This window comes from Strix uralensis, chromosome 3 (genome assembly GCF_047716275.1).
Source record: "Strix uralensis isolate ZFMK-TIS-50842 chromosome 3, bStrUra1, whole genome shotgun sequence".
NCBI lineage: Eukaryota > Metazoa > Chordata > Aves > Strigiformes > Strigidae > Strix > Strix uralensis.
The window spans coordinates 60,710,837-60,731,917 of NC_133974.1; the positions used below are offsets into that span (position 1 = coordinate 60,710,837).

Genomic DNA, 21,081 nt, shown 5'->3' on the forward strand with positions numbered 1-21,081 from the left:
ACGCAAAGAAATGGGAATAATGATGATACAAATAGCCCAACTAGCCTAAAAGGTTCTTTTAACTTATTTTAACGTTAAAGTAGTTGATCCCAGTGTGTTCTGATTCCCATGTGTTTCACATACAGGCTCCTTTTATAGTGCAGTCCCATCCAAACCTCACTGTAATTTATTTCATAATTCTTCTCTTTTAATCACATGATGGTGAGTTCTTTTTAGTCTGTATGACTATATGATTTTAAGTTCCAGTTTCTTCTTCTTCCTATCTTTTCCTCACACTTTTTGTTTTGTTCCCCCAGCGCAGTGCACTGTTACTTTTAACACCTACTTGGCTCCTACCTTTCACTAATTGATAGACATACGTTGAGAGTCATGTGTTTCCTGTAGCCATGTTCATTAATGACAAATAGATGTACTGGAAAACCATAGCTTGCAGAGCTCTTCAAACAGTGCAAATTATCCATCAATATTATTTCTTTGCCTTAATAAATGTGCTCTGGCCAAACACAAATCCCTTTGGACTGCTGTCTGCAAATGTATGAGATTGACTTCTACTGGCCAAAAGACAAATATCAGAATTGCATACAGAAGTATTTGTGGGGAAGCAATTGCATGTTTTCATGCACAAGTAATTCTGCCAAGAACATTCACCATATGACTTTATATTGAGTCCCAACTAAACCCCCAGAGAGCAGACAGTTTTAAGTGCTTTTAGAGAACATATCCTGATCAGTTCGAAGAGACTAAAAACACTGACCAAAAGACTAAGTGCACAGTTATGTACAAGGAAGACATCTCAGAAAGCCGAGCATTATGCAAGCGAATAGATAGGCTACATTGGTTACAGAGTTGTATTGTTGCAAACAAATAAATAATACATTTCAATTCTTGCTTGTTCATATATTGATTCATTTGCATGCTGGTGGCATTTAGATATTCAAAGGGGAGAACCAATGTTAACTGCATCCAGTTCTGTGCAAAGAGACCAAAGAAAGTTCCTGTTCCTGACAGGCAAAAATTCAAGCATTAGACGTGAAGACATGGTGGGACCAATGTAGGATAGCATATTTCTTTTTCACTGTGGAGTGTAGGAATTGTCACCTTGTAGAGTATGAAAGTAGGATACTGTTATGAAAGGAAGAGGGGCAATTTTAGTCAAAATTCACAAGACTGCAACCCCCTGGAGGAAAGGTAGCTTGTCAGTTAATGGCTTGTGCTGTAAGGAGAATACAGATATGCTGTGATTTTTTTTTTAGTGTACAGGAAGAATAAGAGAGAAAGCAGTGTCTTTGAGATAAGGAGCTGAATTCTAGATACAGACTGGTGCACAGAAGGGAACCAAGGGAACAGGATTTGGTTTTGAGCAGTTTTAATGAGGAAGTGTATATATTTGGGGGAAATAAACTAAAATAAATGCTTCTATCCTGCACTGTGTACATGTGAATATAAAAATCCAGGTTTGATTTGAATAGCTTAGAAAACTGAGACTCAGGTCATCTCTGTTGTTTCTTTGAACTAGTTCCTCCACCCCTTATTGCTATATGTCTGCATAATGCTTCAAACATATTTATCAGATCATGACTGAAAATTTCTTTAGGTGGCTATGGTGTGAGGAAGGAATCCTGTCTGGCATCCATCAGATTTCCAAAACCACCATTCACTAAAAATCCCAAGACATTCATCAAGAATTTACTTTAGCCAAAAACAATGTAACTTAATAATATTAGACAGTAAACTAACTTCACTCACTTAAACTCATTGAGTTACCCACCCTAATGTACATGTTCTGATGCCATATGGATCCATGTAACAATGGAGCATGGAGGGCTCTGGAGTCTAAACTAAGTTGCCCCTTTAGTATTTCTCACAAAGAAAAGTTTCTGCAGTTGATCTCCTGTTGAGGTGCACTAATTTAATTAACAGTCAGTTAAGATGTCCCAGACAAAACAGAGAAAGAAAAAGAGAGCCCCTACAAAAATAAAAGATGCATAAGTTGCATTACATTTTAAAATGTACGTGGAAGTACAGTAGTGAAGGAAGCCATTTGAAACTCCCAGTGGGAGTTTCACCACTTCTTTGTACAGATTTTGAATCACAGCACATAAAATCAGGGTTTAACGATCTTCACAACCCACAGAAACTCCAATGTAGCCACTTTAGACTTGCGCAAGTATGTGCCATGTCAATGAATTTATTCATGTGGTAATACTCATTTTTTCCCAAAAAATTCTGGACTGCCAGACCTCTGTGCATTTTGTTGAGCCGTTATCACACTGGACAATCTGAATTTGACATGGATGCAATTTTCCCAGAGAGGATTTTGCCATCTGAGAATTCAGACAAGGAATGGCAAGCTGGAACTCTACTGAGCCTCCATAGGCTGATGGGTTTCACTGCACTTAAGCTGGACAGCTAAAAATTAGTTGTTTTTGTCAAAGCAAGGGTCATTTTAATGGTGAGGTTAATACTGCACCTGGGGAGGGGGATCCATGACACTGTAAGATGGATTCTAAGAAGGGTAAAATAACTTGCCTCCTGAAAGTGCCTGTTTCTTTCCAATGACCGTTAAGGACAGCCTAATATGAGTGATCTGGACTTCTATCTGCTAACTTTTAAATTAAAGGGCACATTTTCTTCATCTGCACATTAATTACTTTGCCACACTGCAAAATCTAAACCAAGTTTAACCCAGGATGACTCTGTAAGCAAGATGAGCATGTTTCAGAGGATCCATGGGTCAGACACAGTAAGACAAAAAATAGAGTTGAAAAATACTCATTCCCAATACTAATTTGGTTTAGTGTTGGCAAAATCAGGGTTAGAACAGCATTGTGTTGTGTTTAGTGATAAACAGCTAGTACCAGCTGCACACCTGCTTATTAAGGTGAAATGACCTTTACAGAACAAGCTAGTCTGTACCTACACACTCCACACACCAAAGATAAAAGTCTCTTCCCAGGGGAATGGAGGCCCACACCAGTCCAATAATTCTTCAGTGTACTATTTTAAAATATTTTTTTCTGATTGAAAAAAAAAAAAAAAAAAAGGAACTGGGGGAAATTCTGGATATTTTTGATACTGAGTATTTTTACTTAATCACATTTAAGTCCTAAGCATTGCTATGTGGGAAAGTGAAATATTCCAATCACAGTTCATCCCAAAAGTCACATCCTCTCCCTCATGTATAGCTCAGTGGCATTTAAAAACTTAAAACAAAAGAGTGCCGGAGCATGTGAGCCAGGGACACATCACAGTGCACAGTTCGCTCGTATAACTGTGAGACATGGGGTGTCCTGTGTGAAGGTCACTAGTGTGGTTATGGTTAATGACCTGACTCCATGGCAGGTCACAGGACTTCTGAAGCCTCAAAATGAACACAAAGCTAATTACTGCAACCCTGTGTTTACATACTGCATACGCCAATGGGTCATAACTCTGGCCTTTGTGAGCCTGAGTTACTATAATTGAGGAATCTGTCTTGTGAAGAGTTTGGTTGTTTATTTTCTGTTTGTTGCTGCCAAGAGGACCTCTCATTTCCTTTCCTTGCAGGGGTTTTGACTCTTTAACTTTAACACATTTCCAGTCTCCAAGAGCAAGGCTGTTGAGACTGGGAATCTGCTAGTTGTAACACGAAGTGAAATGGCGTCCTGGGGATACCTTAAGCAAGGCAGGGCATGGACAGCACAGGGCTGCTCACTGCCTCAGGCAGGCAGGCAGGGGTGCAATCTAGAAAAGAGATCTGGGTGAGAAGGGTTAAGAGGGTTAAAAATAGGACCAATATGAGTCAGACCAATTTGTGAATACAAAACAGCTAATAGTAGAAGATGTACTGGCTCTAGAATTCAAGGGCTGAAAAGGCTGGGAAAAGGCATTTTTAAACTTTAAAAACACTGTTTTCAAAATTTAATCACAGGCAGTTTTGGAAGACTTATTAGGTTACTACCTGCAAAATGAGACCTTAAAATCTGAACTAATTAATAGTAATAGTGTGCTTTGCTACAAGTATGTTTGTTTGTGTTAGTGCGAACATTAAATTCTCCTCATACCTCCCAGTTCTGACAGACAACCATGCAAGCAGGTAATACATATATGCTGTGTGCCTCTGCACATACAGTACCATACACATATGTACACACTATGTATATGTGTACCGTGCCAAGGCTGTATTCTCTGAATAATATGCATCTCAATGAACAGTCAGGCTGTAAATGGCTGTGGCTAACCTGTCGTGCCCTCAGGTATCAAAATTGGTTTTAGCCTCACAGGGTGCTGGGCTGATGCTGTCTCTGTGCTCCTTGGGAGACGTTCTCTTCTCCTGTTGCCAGCTCCTCTGTTGCTACCTTCCATCTTCCCTGTTCTGGGCACCTGGGAGCAGAGGGGAGGTTGCTCAGCTGCCCTAAGGTCCTCTGGAGCATGCTATAAAAAATGTGCTGGACAAGCTGCTGGTAAACATCATCAACTTCATATTAACAGGAATGGTGTCAAAGCTGAGAAAGAAGCATGTGGTTTGCTCCCCTATGGGAAGTGAATCAGAAAAAAGCTGATTGCATTCTTCTATTAAAATGTGAAGGATGTGAGAGCTGTTCTCCTCAGATCATTAAACCAAATATGGGATAAAATCAGCTCTTTTTCCCTTTCTGATCTTCCCTTCTGGTGCCTCCTTGTGCTCCAGAATTGGCTCCTGACTATCTTTTAGATGCCTGAGCTCTCTAGGAAAAACAGGAGGGAATACAAACCTCTCACAAACCCCTCTTCCTCTCCCTTCCAAAGGGCTCATCAGGTATTCATTCAGGACCTAATTTCCAGCACCTGCCCAAAATCTTTTCTCTTAAATAAAAATGTTTGGGATTGAGAGGAGCAGCTCCAGCTTTAGAAGGTGAAATCTGCAGCTGTGTCTATACTGCTAAAGAAATGGAGGCAAAGGTCCGCTCCTTGGCCACAAGGCCACGGGCCACCTTCTGGCTTGCATCCAAACTAGCTGGGTCTATTCCCTCCATAGCAGATTTGACCAGGGAAGAGGGATGGCTGTTGCCGGTCAAACAGACTCCTAAAACAAACTACGTGTTATGCTGTGCAGACATGCAGGGGTCTGCCTGGTCTCTGTACTTTACTTATCCATGGCACCTTCAGTGACTTCACATCGTTGAGTTTCAGGGAGAGGCAAATAGGAAACTATGGCTACTCTCTCAGCGCCAGGCAGAGATCAGGTGTGAGTATTGTTCTCTTTTACCCCACTTCACCTCCTTGCTCTGCCTGCACATCCTCACGTACCCATCCTTCTCTCCACACTGGTCTTTCTACCACTTCTCGCAGTCAATGCTTCCAAAGTCCTTGCCCTAATTTCTAGTGCTTTAAGGAGCTCTTTCTGAGGGAGGGACATATTTGTCACAGCTGGAAGAGGATATAAGCCTCTTCCAGGCTGTGTGCCACAGCAAAGCATCTTGACAACTTCCTTCTTTTGACTCTTCAGAAGACCACAGCAACCTGTTTTCTCACCCTTGGGATATATTACCACAAAGTAAAGACAAAGGGAAGTGGCTGCTGACAGCAGGGCTCACCCAGCCCTCGCTACCTGGAGATCTAAACCCCTCACTATTTCAGCCTTTGTGTCCTGAAAAGAAGAAAAAATGCAAGAGAGAAGTTTGCTAGCCCATCTATCAAATTTAGTCCAAGAATGCAAAACATTTAGGGTATGTGAGCTACAGAGTAAATCAGGCAGTGGATGTTTCAAGTCTAATGGTGACACATGCAGCACTGTTTAATCAGCTAAATCCTGGGCTGTGGAACACTTCCATGTATAGCAATGCTGCTATAACTCTGCCAGTTGTGGACAGCAATGGCACTCATTCATTACTGTGTTACAGCTGCCCTTCTTTTAAAGGGCCTGATCCAAGACCCACTGAAATCCCATTGACTTCAGAGTACTTTGGATCTAGCTGTAAAGAAGGGATTTTCAGCATTCCTTTGTAACAAAGGGAAAACAAAGGAGCACTTTTTGGCTGCTGTTTCTCCTCATCTTACTGGATATTTGCCTGTTCTTCCCACCCAGGCAGTTTTGTTTGCTTTTCTCCACCCAGGTCTCTGCATCTCCAGTCTCATCGTCTCTTCTCAGCTCACTCTCCCTGCCAGCTCTGACACCTGATGTAGCCTTTGGTCTGCTGAGGCTGCCACCTCCCATCTCTCTTCCAAACTCATAACTTTGAAAAAGAAAACACTCACTGCCATAATGTTCCTTTATAAAGGTCCAAAGGAGCTTCAGAGTGTTCCCAATGAGATGATAACATTCAGTGTTATTATCAGAGATCATAAAGATCAGGACAGAGGTTGTGGGAACCTCCATCATGGAAGATTTTTAAGGAGGTTAGACAAACATCCATCAGAGACAGTCTAAGTATAGCAGTTCAGCTTCATAGCCTAGTAAGGGACTAGACGGGGCTTTGATAAGCACTTCTAAAATTTCTACAGAATTTCTAGATTTTTTTTTCTTGCCTGTTGCCTTCTGTAACACTTCCACAGAGAGACAGCATACTGCACATTTACAGAGCACAAATCCAAGTGTCTCTGTCCACTGACATCAATATAAGGCCTCCTGCTGTCTTTACCAAGCTCAGACTTTTATCTGGGCCTCAGTCAAAGAACTGAAACCAGCTTTCCTTTCATTTTGTCCAGTTTAGTCATTTGCATTGCTGAGATATCTGTTCATATTCCTCTTTGCATTCGTCAGCTTTGAATCACTCTTATAGGAAGAGTATAGGGCTGATTTTGTTACAGAAATTTCAGTGAACTTGTTACACTAATTCACCAGAGATATAAGCTAGCACCTCTCTGTCAATGAAGCTATGTATATTTTAAGAGCAGATGAAGGTGTGGCCCATGAGGGTAAAATTGCTGTATGATTAGGCCTGAAAAAAAAAGAGCTAATTCTAAGGACTGATGCAAACAAGTATTATTTTTCAGTAATTTTTGTGGAAGCAATTTTGCAGTAGCAAGAAATTAAAGGGGAGAAAAAAAATTAAACATTTATCATTTAAAGATGCTGTGGCCACACAAAATTCAGAAGTATTTCCTAAATTTTTTATTTTTAGTTCCATGAAAACCAAAATGGTAGCAAAAGAATTAACTAGCACTTCATGAGTGAAAGATGTACAGGTGATATTAAGGCTAGAATTTAACATTTAACTGTGGGGATTTTTCTATTGTTTTTTAGTTTACAAGCAAAATGTCCCACTAATGAAATTTCTCAATTCTAATCTAATCCTCCCCAATATCTATGGCAAACAGTAGCCCCAGTATAAAGATTTACAGCTACAGTTATGTCTCTGCTTTGTTCTTAAGCATGTATTTACTTCTGCTCATTTGCTTTCTGAAATTCTCTCTCTCATTTGTCATCTGAAGAACTCCATTTCAAAGGAAAACAGGCTTCAGACATGAAACACAGCTACATTCCTGAAACATGAGATGAACAACCTTTAATTCACGCAACCTTTCATTTACAGTAATGTTTAATGGATGGGCCAGTTTCATTATGGACAATGCCTCTCCCTGTCATTAGCCTGCAGAAAGGTCTAAAACTCCTAAGCATTTAAAGGAACGCTGTTTCAGGCTCTGTATTCCCTCCTTTCCTCCCTCCCCCGCTCCCCATCACCCCTTCTGACTGCCCTTGTTCTAAGTGCATAATCTAAATGCTGCACTCTGCAAATTGCACTTATTGTTGGCTTCAAGCTTCGAAGGACCCTTCTGAACACTTTTTATACAAACCCTAACAAGGTCAAAGTTGGAAAAATCTCAGCTGGTGGACTTGGATCCCATGAGCTAGTGACCATTTATAATTAATATTAATGAATGGCAGACGACAGATGTTTATTGCTTAAGTAGAAATGTGCATTGCTAAACCAGAAGGATTTAGTTTAAGCCCAGAGGAACTGACTTTATTTCTTGTACGGATGTGGGTGGTGGGAGAGAATGCCAGTGGGTGATCCAGCCCTTGCTACCTTTAAGCATGAGCAAGGAAACAATACTCTGTAAAGAAGGATCCTGAGCTCTCTATTTGATTGAAGAATGATGTTTGGTCGTTCAAGACATTAACTGAAATAAGGAGGACTCTCTGTCCACTTCAGTGGCTCTGATTTGCAGCAGTAGTGGGTTTTATCCATAGATCCTAAAGCACCTAGCAAAATTAAGGAACTCCCAGCTCCATTTTACAGTTGTGGAACCTGAGGAAGTCATATGAATACTGTTTTATAAAGAAAAAAAGGTTCATCACTAAGATGAAAGATCACATTCCCAGCCATAGTATTTTGTACGTTGCTGGATTTTTTTTGCCAGTGGTCTTAAATCAAACTATGATGGATAAATCTCTTAAGTTGAAATATGACATAGTGGAAGATGTAATATGGAGATGGAAGAGTCTCTGTGAATCACTCTGAATACTACAGGCTTAAGGTTGATGGAACCTCTGTTTTCTAACTGAAAGCAACTCACTCTTTCAGAGCACATAAATTAACTTCCTGGACATAGATACATCTTGGGTAACATTTTCAAAAGTACATGAACAATTTTAAGTAACTTCTTTGAGTTTCTGGTTGAGGTTGGAGTAAGGGTCTATTTACTCTGGATTCTTCTGGATTTACTTCTGGATTTAGTATCTTACTACAGTATGTGTGAACTAACTGCTGTTTTCTTGCCCCTGAGATTTCTACATTTCTGTATGATAGTCTATAAAGTGTTTCTGAGCATGTCATCCCGGACCCTTGAAAAATATTGCTGGTTTTAGTGGCTACAGGGTTGGTCTCAGATGTTGTAAAAGAGTGCCTAAGGAGTTGCTAGCAAAAGCAGGTGTCACTCAAATCTGTAGAAATACTGAGTAGTTTCACCTTTTGACTAATGTAAAAGTTCTTGGGGAGGCAGGAAACTGATTAGTTACTCAGTTTTAAAGAGAAGTATGAACATATTAGCTGACTTGTGTACAGTGGGCTTCTTCATCTGGAGGCACGAGGCAGCTGGAAAGAGAGACTGCTGGTTCCCACAGTCCCAGTTTTCAGAGGCTAGAGAAGGTTTTGACTTCTTGCAATACATTGTAGTACAGAAATTATCACTCGCTGAACTTTTGCTTCAGGTTCCCTAGAACCTTTTTGTAGCCCTACAATTCAGCTCCTGTAATGAGCCCTGCCACATGGACTGTGCACACCCCACAGGCACACCTGGAAGTATAAAGCCTGGGGTTGTCACCAATTTACCAGCACTGCTGTAGCACTCTTAAGACACCAGCCAAGCACCAAGCAGAAAAATAAAACATACCTACAGCAGGTTCTGCTGAACTGCCATTGTATACTGCTGGTGGGAACTGTGCTAGACAGGACGCAGGGCAGATGTCTTGGTGGGGTGGCTAAGGGGTTACAGACTTTCCTTAGTACTTGGTACTTGCCCTCCGTCATGAGAGGCTGCTTTCTGATCTCAGTGGGGGCTGCATCTCCTCTAATCTTTGGGCCATGCGACCTCATTCGTATCCAATCTAAATGGCATAGTGGTCAGTTTATAAAGTATACTAAGTGAAGTGGACTCCAGTGATGCACTGTCACATGGCATACTCATTCTTCACATTCCACTTCAAGCTACTCATAAAGCCGGCTGCTCACTTCAGTGTGCAAAGCCTGTGTTACTACAAACAGCTCTAAATGCACAGTTCATTCCCAGAGGGTTAAAAAGAATAAACTTATCACATTCTTGGGGGGGAAAAAAAAAAAAAAAAGAAGACAAGACAGCCTGGATAAAAGTTACATGGACAAATTCTATCTGTGATTCATTTTAAATTGAAGACTTACGGGCAATGTTAAAATATTTGCATTCAAGTTTTTCATGCATGTCCTCCATGACCCCAGCTTAGAAATCTTTTTTAAATATTTTATAGGGCTGCATTTTCCAAAGGAATGGAAAATACCAGATTATCAAAGTCATCACATTTCCCAGAAACTAGCTGATTTCAATGAACTCCCAGTGGAAAGTAGGCAGGTTTTGAAACAACTTTGCCTTTGTGTTAGGTTTCTGCCTAGTATCCTGCCAGGTTGTCCATTGGGTTGGTCTTTGGCAATCCACCTGGCAGGCTGACAAAGACCCGAGAGCCTGAAAACCTGAGATCATTTTGAGAGCATCTTGGTCACCCAAGCTCCCTGAGCTTCCTAGGGCTAAGTTCTGACTCACTTTGGCATAAAAATTTCCTGAGCCTTTTTCAGAGGCAGCCCGAGAGTCTTGGTGATTCCAATTCACTTCTCCACAAGCTGCTCTCTACCTAGTGAACTGCCAGGTATCCTCTCAGTAGGTGAGAAAAAATCTTCAGAAACATGGAGATGGCCAAAATGAAATATCACATCACTTTTTTTGAAAGGGGACCATTGGAGTCCCTGATCTGTGTGAAATTTAGAAACCTGACCTGTCATTTTAATCAGCATGTAAATGCATTTGGAAATATTGGCACTATCTAGAGAGGGGCGGATCAATGCTTTGGCCAGCTCAAATAGTACACACACATTGGAGACATGAAACAGAAAGAAACAGTCATTTTTCAACACCTTGTTTTAAAAAGTATCCTTGAAAGCAAATTCTCCCTTCATTTACACCAGAGCCCAACCCTGGTGACCTCCATCTGTTTGAGCAAGTACAACAGAGGGCAGAATTGGGCCTCTGGTGAATTTAAGTAATAGCGCCCTGGCTCTGGGCTGATGGTTTTGCTGAGTGGATCCGTCAGGGGCTGCCATCTCCCTGCGTGTTAGCTACTGCCGACCAGCCGATTCATCCATCAGGCTGGCCTGGGTTACCTGTGGGGTATGCTGGGGCTCCCGCCCACCTGTCAGCACGGGTGTCACCCCAGGCGGGAATGCAAACAAACTGCGCTTAGGGCGGAGGGGACAAGTGAACCGTGCAGAGCAGGGCCAGAGGTGTATCCTGTTGACTCCTCATCTTCATTTACCTTCCTGGCATGTCGGGAAACTTAAAGACATGTAAGGAGGGGACTCCAGGGGGAGCGGATAGATGAACCTATACCAGCAAATGAAATGATGGAAGGTTCCCAGGTGCCCTGGCTCTGGTGTCTAGCACCAGGCCAGGGCCTTGCCCAAGCGTTAGATTCAGCACTCGCAAATCCCCTCCAAGATCCGTACTCAATCATCGGTATTGCCCAGCTCCAAGTCGTGGTCGCTTAGGAAAAAAAGACATTCTTATGGATGCATCCGAACATCGGCGTTGCATAAGTATCTTCTGAATTGGCAGGTTACATTAATGCAGTCAGTTTAAGTAAAGCCAAGGAAAACGTCTTTTCTTGTTTATCCCTCCCTTCAGAGCACTCAGAGTACAAATTTGAGTACTAAAGAAACAAGTTTCTTTGGGTGTTTTCTCCTTTTTACTATTGTGCTAGAAGAGTTCAAATGTCTGCTGAGGCACTAGCATCTGTCTCTTATCATGTATAACTTTTCTTGATTATTTCTAGAGAGGCAGACTAAACATGCGGCTCTGACATAATGCAGCATCACATTTTTATTTCTGGTTTGCTCAAAAGGCTACACCAGCTGAACTAAGTCTCTGAAAAGGACTATATTTATGATCTCAATCCGGGCTAATGGGAGGGCTTGGGTTATTGGTGCCTAAAAGGAAAACAGCTATTATAGATTTCTGCCAATATCCCGACGCTCTAACAACAGGGTAAGGGGGTTTGGTACCGATCACTACTACCGCCCATCTTTGTAATGGCATCTGATTCTGTTAGCCTTAAAAGAGGCTTATAAGGTGGATTTGGACACTCATCTACTTTTTTGCCACTTTTAGGAGAGATGTAAAAATCAAATCCCATTCAGAAGCCACCGTTAAAAATCTCAAAGCAAGCTCAGCGAGAAAATGCCACTTTCCTAAATACCAACATGGTGTATGTCACTTCCCATTCTAAGCAATGAGGAGTGGTTTTCTGCACTGCTAAATAGCCATTACTTTACTGTCTGTGGAAGCTGTGTTCCCAGTTTATAAGCTGCGGGTTCTTATAAGATGAAAACTGTTATGTAATTATAAAATTGCTGTTGTTAGCACAACATTAGTCCTGATTAAAACAAGGCTGCTAACAAATTCCCTTAGTCCCAACAGACAAGTGCAAAGGAAATAAATCCCCACAGGCTCTGGTTTGAAGAGACAGCAGTAAATGTCTCCACAAACGGCAAACAGAACTCACTGTAGAAATCCTCCTCCTCTGGCTGCTTCTCTGACTGTAGGATATTCTTGTATTTTCAGGCACCAGCAATGGCACAGGAAAGGCAGATTCAACCCATTTCTACTGCAAAGAGGTCATCACAAGACAGTTAGGCCAGGGACTTTCCATAAGCCTTGCTTATGAGCTCACGAGTGTAGCAGTGTCATTTCCCAAGCAGCCCACAGAATAAATGATCCCTTCCTACTTCCCATACACCTAATGGGATACAACTTGTTCTTTATCTGCTACAGCAGCAAAGCCAGACGTCTCCTGTTTTGGCATAGCTGATCTGCTCAGCCTCCTCTTTCCTCTGCCTGCTTTATGCAAAGGGCTGTTGCACAGGCCTGATCTATTCCTGTATTTAGACCCAATGTTTTCGTTCCTCCTAACGTGCCTGCTTCGGTATTGTCCTCTTCTTGCAAGCACAGGCTAGCACATACAACATAAATAAGAACATAAATAAGAACATTTGAGTGAATGCAATCTAGTTGTCCAGATCCTATTTCCAGAGGCAAATGAAGCTCAGGGATCCTAAATCTCATAGAAAGACTTCTGTAGGTCCCAGGCTCCAACATCACCTAGAGTCTACATCTAGAGAAGTATTCCCATTTTCAAGGAGAGATAGGGCACATAAGTACAAGTTAGCCACAAAGTCCCCTAATGCAGTTGCTCAACCGTGTCAGTATCATCTGAGGTATTTTGGGTTATCTAAGATCACCACATAGGACTGTGGATATGACACATGCCTTAACACCTGTATCTATCTGGACTGGTAGGTGGGAGACAGGTAGGCTGTCCTCATGCATCTCAACAGCAGGAGAATCTATGCTTGGCCAAATTAATTGCTCCTTGAATGCCTTTGGACCTTAGCGCCTTTACAATTTTTATCCATATTCACTTCAGCAATCGGTGCATCTTCAAGAATAAGCAAGGCCAGGAAATGCATTGAGCCATGTAGCACCTAGGTAATTCCGAAGTTGTTGACCCTCAGTACTCTGATCACCTGAAAAACTTAGCGATTATAAAATAGGGCCACTATAATTAGGAAGACAATGATTGCTGCTAAGAAAGTTATGCTCTTTAAACTTCAAAAAGACATACCAGATGAATCAGCTGCTAGTGACTTATGAATGAAAGGAGCATGTCCTCTGCATCAGTGGGCAGTTGGGGGTTTGAATGCTTGTTAACTTGGCAAGTAGTGTGAGCACATGCTACAGCCTGTGTTCCAGAAAAAAAAATGTTACTTTTCTTGAAAATGAGAGTGATCTACTCATTTGCATAATATGACACAACTGTATTATAGATGAAGCTGTAGTAAGTGGTTTTAGAGCCTGGGGCATGCTCTTCTTATTGGTATCCTCCCTCGGCACATGTTATGCTGTTCTTGTCCAGGTCATGTCATGAGGTGACAGACTTTTAGTCTTAAGGGGCCTAAAAAAAGTCTCTGAGAAGGGTGTGGATAGGTGGAAAGGAGGGTGACACAGAGTGGTGGCACTTAGCCCCCAGGTTTTGTCCCTGTACCTTGTGGGGTACAGATGTATTGGGGCACTAGTACCGGAGCATCGGTGCTGACATTGCTCCAGTAGCCAGGAAAGCGCTGAGAGGTCAGCCGAGGCTGTGAGCGGTGCGAAAGAACACTGTGGCATGTTACAGCTGTGGCTTGTGGTCTTTTATTATAGGTCTTTGGCTCATTACAGTGTAGTGGGGAGGATTTTGTGGTCCGTGGTGACACACACAGTAGAAGCGCCAGGACCCTTCCAGATAGGGGCTGATTACGTCGGAGCCTGCAACTCCAACAGGAGCAGTTCAGTGACTCTTCTTGACCCTTCTGCTGTCCCAGGGTAAATTTCTTCATGGGAGTGATGTCTCCAAAAGAAATACAATCATCCCAAATGCCTGATGCCAGATTTTCATTCTTCTGGGATTTCCATGAGACCTACCCAGTGACACCACCACCCACCAAAGCGAAGCAGTTTGCACAATCAGATTTTATGCCTTCCTATGGTGGTTTGGGGTTTCAGTGCACATGGAAGGGAGAAGGGAACAAATGTGGTGTTCTGAGTTCTCTGTAGTAATTACAGCTGAATATAATAGGGTGCGACTAAGTGACAATGCCTAAAGTAGATGAAATCTGTAACCTGTGGTAGTTAATCCATGTCAGCCGTGATTTTTTAAGTAACTCTCTCTCACATGCTCTTAAGTACCAACTTCTCCCAAGTTGTGACAAAGCCTTCCTCCCTTAACTCCACAAAATATGGTGATAGGTCTAGTGGAAACACCACATCTGATGTGATAATGCAAAGACTTCTCTGAAATACTCTGGCTTGCATACTTAAAGATGCATTCAGACATGGATTGCATAAATGCAGACGCAGGGATTTCTTCGACCATGGGCTATAAATTAGATTAACAAGAACTCAGCACCTTTAAACTGATCTGACATGTAATTATATTGTTGTCTGAATTAATTTCATGTCTGTATTTAATTTGAACTACTGAACTTCTAAAAATTATAGCATGTCTGTAGATTTTCTTCAATATAGAAAGTTACTATTATTAGAAGTAGTAAAATATCCCCTATCTACAAGAAAATTCACTGGGCAGTGCCTACAGACTAATTCTTCCAGTACAGTTGGCTGTGTGAGGTTTTGTTTCTGGAACAAAAGCTTATCTTAATGCCAAATAATTACTTCACAGGACTATTAGAATCTCATGAATCAACATCTTCATGAGCGTAACATTTGCTTGGAAAATGTTTGACTATCTCCTATTTAAAAACTTATGCTCTTTATAATTTTTTTAAAATTTTGAAAGGTTTTATTGAATCCATAAGAAGACATAAACTTTAGTAGCATTAGTCATCACTATAAGAGAATTCTATAGCCCATCAGGAAACAATAATATTCCCATGTTGTGGCACAACACGCCGCCTTTTTTTATATCCTCTTCCTGGCATCCTAAAAAAAGTTCACCGTGTACGCAATATAAAGCACAGACAGAAGATATAACAGCAGACAAAACGCGGAGGAAGGGAATTGGACAGGAAACACTCGTTGCTAACTCCTGAAAAAATAACTGGAGGGTAGAGAGAAGGGACCCTCCACGCATGCGGAGCCCTGCGCTTCACCCCGGGCTTGCGGGAGCCGGCCCCCGGCGGGAGAGGGAGGGGATCGGGCCGGGAGGGGAGCAGGATGGGGCCGGGAAAGAAGCGGGATGGGGCCGGGATGGCGCCGGGATCAGGCCGGCCGTGCCCCCTCCCGCACGCCGCCGCCGCCCGCGCCCGCCCCGGCCTGGCGCGGCACCGCACCGCCCCCTGGCGGGAGGCCCCGGCCCCGGCCCCCCCCCCCCCCCCCCGCCGCGCCCGCGTCCCGGGAGAGAGCTGCCTTTAAATGCAGGATAGACACGCGGAAAGGCACTGATATGTGTAGAGGTATGTGCATAACTATAGATATATGCATAAAATGCTACGTGTTCAAACACGGAAGGATTTCTAACAACATCCTTCACAAGGGAAATTGAAATTTCGGGAGAGTATTTTCTTCTCAGTTACATTATTGCATCATTTACTTCTTTGACGAGCTTCGGTTTTAATGCTGTCCTTGCCTTTTCTTCTTCTTCAAATGCAAAGTAGTTCAGAGATGAACTTGCAAACATAATGGCCCATGGCATTTTTGCACTTTTCAATTCACAGATAGCCAAATGCCCAAATTTCCAATGGATTTCCACAACTTCTGTCATCCAGTTCAGTGTGCTGTGATGAAGTGGGCTTCAGAAAGTAGTGGGAAGAAGAAAAAGTACTCAGGAACAAGACTCTGGGAAGAAAAGTGCAGGGATACAAACAGGGAGAGCGATGCACACAAGAATGTGGTTCCAGCTACACCCCAACATTAACAGATAACTGCTGATAGAATCTTCCCTTGGGTCTGTACTGAACCAAAGACTGACTGGAAGTAACATTATACTGTTGTATAAAAAATCCTGTTTTTTAAAATAGTGGTGAAAGGAGCTAAACAACCAGCAAAGATGACCCTTCTATGCTTTATTGCGTTACCAGAACAGCACAGGCCCAGAGGGCAGATCTTTTCACAAATGGCAGCAGCATGGAGGTGATGGCATTAAACCATGTATAAAATTGCACAGAGGACTCCGAACTAGCTATCCTCAGAGCAGAAGAGAATTAGGACTGTTAAGTATTTTCCAGAGATCAGTTTTACTTCTTCTTTATAGTGACACCAGTCTGATTAAAACAGAAACAGTGAAGCCTTGCCTAGATAAGGTTCTAGCTAGACAGAGATAGCGTATTCTTAGTATATTCACACACATACATACATCCTGATCCATGACTGAAAGGGAAGCCATTACATGTCATTCCAACATACTTGAAGAATTGTGGCTAGGAAGTCGCAGCTGAGGGATTTTGGCTAATCACCAAGTGAACAATGTCAAACACTGAATGTCTGGACAGTTTCCATTCAAATAACATTTCATCTTGGGCCAACTGTATTTACAAACCAGTGGAACGAAATTTCATACTGTCATTTATCCATTAGTAAGAGACAGCATTACAGCTGGGTAAGAGGCAGGCTCGCTTCTGCATGGAGCTCCCCCAGCTCTCCCCACAGTGATAGCTCCCGCTGAGCCTCACACACCCATTCTGCAGGTCTCCCCTGCTCACCTCTGCATATCTTAGATGGCATTGCCAAACTCAGAGAGGGATTCTGCAGGTATGTGGGCATATATTGGGGTAATCTTTGACTGGTTACCTAAAATTTGAAGTGCCATTTTACATTTAAAGCTTTACTGAATGTTTCAGAAACAACAGATGAGAAAGGCAGATGTTTGTCCCTACTTGACTTAACATATGTGTCTGAACCTTCCCCTGCTCTCCTATCTCAGGCAGTGATGGTAAGGAATGGAGAAGCTGTAAAATAAGCCCATAGAACTACACAACAAAAAGAGGATACAGCATACCCTCACATCTTAGTCTTACTCCTTGCTTTCTGCCTTCTCTTCACCTCTGAATCTCTCTCCCTTCATCTGACCTACTTTTCCTTGGATGGTCATCTGTTCTCAGAACAAAGCCACTGCCCCTGCACCTACTCCCTTACTGTGACCTACACCCGAGAGCCTATCGAGGCACCAAATACTCCCAGCTCTGGTTATTGCCAGATTTGTGTAACTCCCCCAACAATGGTGTAGGAAAGCCTGGATTATTTCTGTTGATATTTAAAGCAAAAAGTATTTTTTCAGTAACAAAGGGATAGATTATTTTCAGTAGTATTGTTACCAGGATATCATAAAAGAGTTTGACCAGATACTTTTCAATACTTGTCCAGAAATTTCTCCATGTAAGAAGGCATACAGGTCAGTATGACACTGTATCATGAAACTCTCAAGCGAGGTTGCTTTTGAAGACATCACTGGGATTCATCTAACCACAGATGAATTACAGCTGCATAATTCAGTAGATGAACCAGTTCCACACACAAAAAACTAACCATCTGTTTTAGGGTTAGGTGTACATACAAGTTTGATTCAATGTCATACCTGCATTGGTTTGTAAAGCAAATAGAAGGAATAGAATCATAGAAACACAGAATGGTTTAGGTTGGAAGGGACCTTAGAAGATCATCTAGTTCAACACCTCCCTGCCATGGGCAGAGACACCTTCCACTAGACCAGGCTGCTCAAAGCCCCGTCCAACCTGGCCTTGAACACTTCCATGGAGGGGGCAGCCACAGCTTCTCTGGGCAACCTGTTTCAGTGCCTCACCACACTGAGCACAAAGAATGTCTTCCTTATGTCCAAGAGTAAATGCACTATACAATATCACTTCCACAGCCAATACACAAAGTTTTAATGTTCCTAAGGGGATAGGAAGGAGAGGTCTGTAGCAATAACTAAATCCTCAACATCTTACTTTTATAAGTATTTAAAGCAATAAAGTACTTGAATACCTAGTTTTGTAACGATGGTCTAAACTTGACTTGAGACTTGGAACACGACTTTTTAGTCTGACGAGGGTCAAGTACCTGTGCTGGAGCTGACACTTTGTCATGAGATTCATGTTGCAATACCAAGAATCCCCCGGGATGTGGGTGTGGTGGGGGTCAAGGGAGGGGAGAGGGATTTTTAAAAGATGTAGATGCTGAGCATTGGCAGTGAAGGGGAGTAACGTGATGGCTAATTTCCTCTCACCATAATCTCTGGGCCCCCGCCCCAGACAAATTTAGACCAGTCAGTAGTTAATGCTACCTGGCTTCAGTCATAGATGTCCCCAAACCAGTTGTGTTTTGGTGGAGTACATGGAGCTGTGCCCCCGGCTATGAGCATGTGAGCTCTAAAGCACCGGGACTCCCCAGGGAGTTGTTGGCTCTTTGCTCAGAGTCAGACTGATGGGATGTGCTAGTCCAGAGGCCGAATTTAGTAGTCTGATGAAGAGTTGGACATTTTTAAACACTGGTACTAGTGTCCAGATTCTAACGGGAGGTGCTAATCCAGGGTCGGTTTTACAGGCTATGGCAAAGTGTCAGAAATTGCAACAGCCTGAGCAAACCTTCTAATGTGCCATCATTTTTATTTCAGGGAAAAAAAATAGGGAGGAGAAAAGAAAAAAGTCCAACAAAGATGAAAGCAAGGAGACAAGACAGGAAAGCAAAGGGCGAGCAGCCCGAAGACAAAACCGAGAACAGAGAGAAAACAACAGTAAAACGCAGCCGAAGAAAAGAAAAGCCCCAAATAAAGAACAGAACCTGGCACCCATCGACACTGCACATTAACAGCCCTCCATGATTGTTTAAGTCTTATGATGCTGCTATCTCTACCAGATCGCCCTGACAGGTGCTCCAACCGTTCAGGCCGCAAATGGACAATGCTACCAGTTATTATTAAACTTTAAACAACATTCCAAATACTTCCTATATTCTCCAAGCAACCATAGTTTATTAAAGAGATTGACATGAGCCAAGAAAAAAGATTTCTAAAAATGGGATACTTTAAAACTGTTATATTATATGCTTCCATGCATCTGTAAAAGGCAATTAAGAAACTTTGTATATATTAATAATAGGGTATAAAATATAGCAATATAATAATGAATGACATTCAGATGAACAATGTTCTTTTTCTTTGTAAAATATTTTTCAAGTTATTGTTTAAGTATGAGGCAAGAGATATGTCTAAATCAAAGACGCAAAACGTATCCCTTCATATATTGTACATAAATATTAAGAGAAGGAGGAAAACATTTCTGAAGAGCCAGTAGGAACCCAAGGTTTTATAACCTCTGGTGGAGCAGGATGGGATTGCCCTGCAGTTCCCCAGTCCATGCTCCAGACATGGGTGAGAAACGCCAGGGGAAAGCCAGCAGGGCTTCACAAGCTGAGGGAAAAGAAGCAGAAGCATCTGCAGCTTTGAAGACTGAATCCCTGAGGCAGAAGGCGATGGAGCTGAGCTTGAATAGCGCTCTTATCTGTGGGACAACACAATGTTTTCTGGTCTGAACAGTGGTACCGTGTGTGCTGTTTTATGCTTTTTATACCTATGTGTAACTTAAGTCTACATTTCAAATCTTCTGGTGAATGACAAATCGTATTTGTAGGAGACAATGTTGAGTTAATAAAACCCAGAAAAATAGATCATGTAAGTATGTGTTTTTCACAGTGATGTTGTTACCTTTTCTCCTGGGGGAGGGAATCATTTCATAGCTTCACAGACGGAAAACGACACAACTTATATCCACAATGTGTGTCTAGTGCAAGGGTATCCACAATGATAAATCTATTAATGGACAGAATTCACAAACTTTCCTCCAATTTTACTTAAATTCTTGTTCTAGTTCTTCTCTCTGACACAGCAGAAGTGAAAATTTCCAGTGCTCAGGGGACAAGCCAAACCCCTTGGTACCACCATATTAGTGGCTAAAGTTACCCACAAATGAAGCACAGGCTATGCTATACCCTGCATCTTTGCTCAGAAATGGATTTACCCTTTACAGAAATATGTTGAGGGACCAACATGCTTCATAGCATGTGTTTCATTGCCATGCTTTCCCCAAGGGCAGCTGTCATAGGGGTAACAGCCTGCCCAGTGCGGCGAGTGGACTACAAAAGGTGGCAGGCAAGCCTTCCCAGCCAGTTCACGTCCCTATTTAACTATTTTTGTTTCTCACAGTGAGTTTGACCTTAAAAAAGTCTCTGCCCAACATTGTAGCCTGTCTCTTAAGCTGAGGAAGCCTGAGTGACAGGCTTCAGTGACTTTTGGAGGAATATCCTAATCATCCAGACAGCAATGCAAGGATAGTTTCCTACATTTTGCTTTGCAAGATCTTTGTCTCTTTATGAGGATGTGTATAGATGCAGTAGTCTAATAACATGGGTGTTTAAACATCCCATAGCTTGCCTCCAACTTTCATGAGAATTAGTCAAACTTTCTGTAACCAGTCCCCAATTATATGCATATATTATATTTTTGATGGTGGGAAGACCTAAATGCTAAAGGCTGAATTTTACAGAGATGAGTATCATATGCACATAACTCTCATCACATACAATGAAGTCTGAATGGGTGAGAAAGAAAAGCAGGGTGCGCTGAATGCCTGTGAGAGGCAGCTAACAGTGGGAAACTATCTGGCTATCTGTGGGCTCCCAGCTCCAACACATAACTTGTCTACACCCTCCTCCAGAGTGAGCTGGTCTCAGTCTCCCACTACCAATTCTGGCAGCAGCAGTCATCTTCCTCCACCAACATCTTCCCACCTTCTTGGCAGCAGCAACTGAGGAGAAACTGGTCTCAGAGAAGTGAAGGGCACAGGACCTGTGCTCAGGACTGAGGCTCGGTGTGATGCTAAAGGGAGGCAG

The 21,081-nt window shown here is 42.3% G+C and overlaps 1 protein-coding gene across 1 annotated transcript in view; it reads left to right on the forward strand.

The window, feature by feature from the left end:
• RSPO3 (R-spondin 3) overlaps positions 1–19,864 on the forward strand; it is a 62,162-nt gene extending 42,298 nt beyond the window's left edge. The window contains exon 5 of the mRNA XM_074864763.1: positions 18,809–19,864. Coding sequence (XP_074720864.1) covers positions 18,809–19,002 — 194 coding nt within the window. The 3' untranslated portion in view covers positions 19,003–19,864. The remainder of the gene's footprint in view (positions 1–18,808) is intronic.
• Positions 19,865–21,081: the final 1,217 nt, after the last annotated feature.